This window comes from Urtica dioica, chromosome 9 (genome assembly GCF_054948205.1).
Source record: "Urtica dioica subsp. dioica isolate 48M chromosome 9, U.dioica_male_clone48M_v1_H2, whole genome shotgun sequence".
Taxonomy (NCBI): Eukaryota; Viridiplantae; Streptophyta; class Magnoliopsida; order Rosales; family Urticaceae; genus Urtica; species Urtica dioica.
In genome coordinates this window covers 5884722-5890027 of record NC_142764.1, presented here as the reverse complement: position 1 = coordinate 5890027, position 5306 = coordinate 5884722, and the positions used below count along the sequence as shown (strand labels likewise).

General features: G+C 36.9%; 1 protein-coding gene across 1 annotated transcript; it reads right to left on the bottom strand.

Annotated features, from left to right (window-relative positions):
* Positions 1–1929: 1929 nt before the first annotated feature.
* On the bottom strand, positions 1930–4365 carry LOC149384686 (GDSL esterase/lipase At5g45960-like). The gene is made up of 6 exons (XM_089626126.1): positions 4338–4365; positions 3587–3850; positions 3044–3174; positions 2647–2880; positions 2258–2522; positions 1930–2126 (listed from the first exon to the last, which is right to left on the bottom strand). Exons 1-6 carry the CDS (start codon positions 4363–4365, stop codon positions 1930–1932), a joined length of 1119 nt encoding a protein of 372 aa, XP_089482252.1.
* Positions 4366–5306: the final 941 nt, after the last annotated feature.

Here is a 5306-nt window from a genome sequence, read left to right as displayed (position 1 = left end):
TTTTCCTCGTCCTATGCTCAACAAACTAGGGGGGATAATCTTTTCCGTTGATTTCGAATCTCGAAAATCAATCGTCGGATCTACATAAAGTGGGACCGAACAGAAGCACACCGCCCGAAAATATACGGTCAATCGGTCACTGGCAGCACGATCGACCAGTCGCACGATAATACGACCGACCAGTCATATGACAACCGAGCTGACCACCCGTCCACTCGGCTACTAGGCTGTTCGGGCACTTGGCCACTCTACCACCTGACCACTCGGCCACCCAAGTACTCGGCCCGCCATTAGGAGGTCGTCGACTCAGCCAGCCCGTCTCCGAATCTATAAATAAAGGCCTCGGCTCTATTTTCATGGTAATCCAAATTTGAGTCTTGAAACACTGTCGAACCTCTAAGTCACTCGTTTCACTCATCTTTGGCCTCTAAGCACTCTAAACATTTATCTTTCACCTCAATCATCCTAATGTTGAGCGTCGGAGAGGTAAACAGAGGCAACCCCGTTGTTTCCCCTTTGTAGTTCATCATTTCCTTTTCTTTCAGGATTAACGAAGGATGATAGAGAGACCAAGCACATCTAGAGAGAACTCGGGATACCAAGTTCAGGACGCTTAGGCTCAAACGTGATCACTTGGTTCAGTCTTGGGTCGAACTGTTTAGAGCGTCTAAATCGTAGTCCGAAAACGAGTGACTAGTCGCATCCATTAGTCAATACTCCTACTTAAATGAGCAAGAATTTATAGATTCTCGGTGACCCCATTTGATGCGGCTAGTCGCATCCAATGCTCTTTTAGATGCGATTTTTTGATGTGACTATAGTGTGTGCTTGCGTCATGAGAATTATGCATCATGTGTAAGTTTCATTAAACCACGTTTTAATCATATAAGAAAAAAATTCAATTTCTACCATATTGCGATATGTTACAATTTTTCATAACCGTATATAAAATTTCTAACAAATCGTTCTACACAGCATTAGCATATTGCACTAATGTGTGGGGAAATTTTGTGACGTTGCACAACAAGAAGTAGTATGTGCTTGTGCGCATTGTACATGTCAACGAAAATGGCGGTGAAGTTAGTCGGCATCTAACCCTGCTGCAATTAGCATTGCATACAATATTGTGCAATATGACCTATTAACCACATTGAAGTAGACCAACACTTCATCAATGTGAGCTAGAAGTTATAATAATCTACATATGTGCTATTATCTTTTCTGTGTGTTCTGTAGGTTTTCTATCCTGAATTCTTCTACGCAACATTAGAATATTGAGCGTGTGGGGAAGTATCATGATGTGGTAGAACAAGTAGTATGTGGTTGTGCTTAGTACATGACAATGAAAAATGTTGTTTGTGTTTGTGTACTCCTATATATATATATATATATATATATATATATATATATATATATATATATATATATATATATATATATTACTCTTTTTGCAAATATTTATTTTTTTCTCTTATTTTTACTTTAGCCCCCTTAAATTTTCTAGCTCCGTCCCTACACACAATCTATCTGGTGCAATATGTGACTTACAATCAAACATATTAAAGTGGAACGACACTTAATCAATAAGGAGATCTAACTGCTGTAATAATCTGCATTTCTTTGGTCCCTCCCACAGATCTAACAACGTACATTCCAACTAAGTGGCTATTAAGCATGCATGAATTCTTGCTATCAATTGGAGATGTTTGTGATTTTTTTCGTTCAAGTTTTTGACATCACTGATTCCACGTGTTCAAAACGCAGTAGATTTATGACATAATAATTAAGAGAATATTTAGGCGAAAACTATATTAGTAAAAAAAGAAAGAATAGAGGAACATACGATTAAGTCTTCATAACAAACATATAGGGCTTCCATATATAGTTATACGTTAACTAAAACAGAGAAGGCGGTTACAAAGCAAATGTTTAAGCCCCCAAGATACGGTCAATGATAGGACGGACGACGGTCTTGAAGAGTAAGCTGTAGGCGTATTCGGAGGGATGTATCGAATCGAAAAATAAGTACTTGGAGGGATCTTGACACAGATATGACAATGGGTTGCACAAATATGATGCTTCGAAGTATCCGGTTCCACAACACCCTTCCAAAGTCTTCTCAAACCCTTTAGTTGAAATAAAAAGAATAAAACATGTGATATAAATATGGTTGATTAATTGTGGAAAAGCAAGATATAATCAATTGCTACGTAAAAGCTTTTGGAAAGATGTAAAAGTAGAGGCGTGATATATATACCGTATTTAGAAGGATTTTGGACAAACTCGGTAGCGATTGCGAAAGTATCAACGAAGGCAATATGCACGCCGGAACTGGCCAAGGTAGTTTGCATGGAAGCCAATTCGGTTTGGAGAAGTTTGTTGTAATTGCTGCCAACGACCGAGTATTTTTCAATGCAATGACGGGGCTTCAGTAAGTTGTGCAACGTCAACATCACCGGCAAACACCCCATTGGAGGTAGCCCCACTACTAGAATATTCCGTGCCCCTTCCGCCCATAAACTCTATCGCCACCCAAATAAAATATGGCATTTCCAAAAGAAACAAAATCAATAATGTACTTCCATTCCTAAAAACAACAATGTACATATATAGAGACTTGTCTTTCAAATGGGAGAAGAATCAAACCTGAAGGAAGTTCTTTTGATGTTGGAGCACAAGTTGCTGGTAGCTAGAGATGTTATAGGTCTGACTGCGGATTGGCAAATTGAAATAGTTGATGACGAAGTCATTTGTGCCAGCGCTCACAAAGAAAAGAGCATTCTTGATGTGCTGTTCCATTTGCTGCTGCCCAATCTTTGCGGCGATCCTTTTCTTGTACTCCTTCAAATACTCCACTTGCTTCCTCACCGGAAGTACATTCTGACATTCACATCATTATTTATTTCACATACTTGTACTCCGGTGACTTTTCCCAACCAATTATTTTGTCTTACGTCTTATTTAATTCTTTTTTGTATTTCGCTGTATACGAATTTTATTACGTATGTCAATGTGTGTATAGATAAGAGATGGAAATAATTACACCGATATGTGACGTAACAGGGTCGTAACCGGTTCCCGCGGAAGCAAAGCTCACTCCAGTCAGAATTTCATCAGTGGTAAGTCCCGGCTGAAGATACGCAGGAACAAATTCTTTTACTCCCACATAAGAAGCTGAATTCATAGAAGAAAATGTTAGGAAATTATCAATGAGATCCCACTTGTGCGTCCAAGTGTTATAAATAAATAAACTTGTTAGTTAGCTTCTTTTGAGCTAGAGGCCGAGAATTGATGCTCCACAAAATGAAATGTTGAATTATAATGTTTCCCGTGTAATTTATGCTTAAATCCACATCTAATGTAATTGATTGTGTATAATACGATGTAAAAATGAACATTAAGAAAATGGATATAAAACTTACTCCTTCGATGTCTTATAATTACGTTAATTTTTCTATAATGGTTCACAATGTTACCCATTTTTAATTAATAAATCTTGAATCAAACCGAAAGAAACGATGGAACTGAAGACAACAAAAATATTTAAAAGTAAATATTAGACAAAATCACTTATTTCGATGAGTACCTATAAAATCGGTGACCATGCGACCATCAGTGAACCTTCCGGTTGCTTTTTTGCCGGGGAAACTTCTTCCGTACGGAGGAAAATTTGCCTTGAAAGCGGTTGCAATGTAGTTGTTGTTTCCGGGGTCCACGGTTGAGTCACCAAAGACGAGAACGGCTGAGGCTTTAGCATGCGCTTCGGATTCAGCAACAAACCACGAGAAGTGTAGAAGAACAACAAGAAATGCTAAAACTCTCTTCATGCTTTTATTTCTAATTTGTTTCGCTACAAAATAATGGAAAATTAACGTCAAGACTTTTTGCTAATTCTTCTTCTTGCTTTCTTCAAGTCTTCTATGCTTTGGTGTATTTAATCTGGTCACACGACATTTATATAGAGCTAGTATGTTATGACATCTATAAATATTATATAGCTGGATAAGTTGAGCGATTACTGATATTTTAGAGCACTCGGTTTTAAATTAGTTTTCCAATTCTTTTGACCGTCTAATTTAGGATAAAAATTGTTTCTCATTATATTTGATGTCATTCCTTGATATGGAGGCGAGTTCAACAACAAACTGTTATACACGATACCCTTAGGATGGTTTCATATTGGTATCAAATCAGTCTTGTTTTCCGGTATGTTGTATAGGGTTTATCCAATATGTTAAAACTAATCTGGAATGTAAGTTACCATGTTTAGAGTATCTTACGGTTAAATTACACCAAATGACTTTATTTGGAGCGTACTATGTCTTATGTGTACGTACCAAAGTTACCAGGATTTGTTTCTGCCATCGTTTTCTCTAACAATAAATTTTATCTGATGATTTGCGATTCAATTTTCTACGTCAGTAATTTTTTCAGTTTTAAATTAAGGGAAAGTTTTCATTTCACCTGATTCCCTAAAATCTACATTCAAAGCTATGTTTGTCCCTAATTTGGCATCTTAAGGTTAAATCTACGCGCTGTATTATTTTCATCTTTATTTTTTTATTTAAATAATCATTTACTTTGTGGTATGGTAATGTGTCCTTTGTTTTCGTTAGTCGTTTGGTAGTAACTTAAGCAAAGCTAGAGAGGTTCAAATTCGTCATCAGGCTCAAATTCTCGAGTGTGGCGTCCTCGTTTAATAACTTTGTCAGGCGTTGGAAAGCTAGAGAGGTTTTTAAAACGGTCTTGAAAGAGTGCTTCAGGTTTAAAATCAAGATGGACATTCCTTTCCTCTGCTATGGTTAGATATACTCTGTAAGGCACGGAAGGTGACAACTCTGGATGCAAGCGGAAATGTTAGACGGGTTTCGGTCCATGGCTACGACCAGAGGAAACCAAAATCTCATGTTTTGACTTGGAGGAGAAATAATGTAAAAAGCAAAACAAGCGCTAGATGTTGAGAAATCTCTATCTAAGCCCAAAAGCTTCCACCAATCTTTACCGTGGAAGCGCATGATCTAAAGGGAATTGATCTGGCAATATTATCTACAGCAAAAAAAAAAAAAAGCACAAAGAGTATTCTTCAATTTATGCTTAATTCCTTTCGTACATGATTAACTATATTTATAACCTCTACTTACCATAAAAAACATACAAAACGAATATAATAAATAGAATTTGCCTGCTCTAGGACTAAATTATTCTAACTATGTTTTTTTTTTCCAAGAAAATGTCACAAATAAGATCTGCCCAGGAAAGAGAATTTTTTTTTTCCCTTTTTTATATCCACTTTGCTGAATTATATA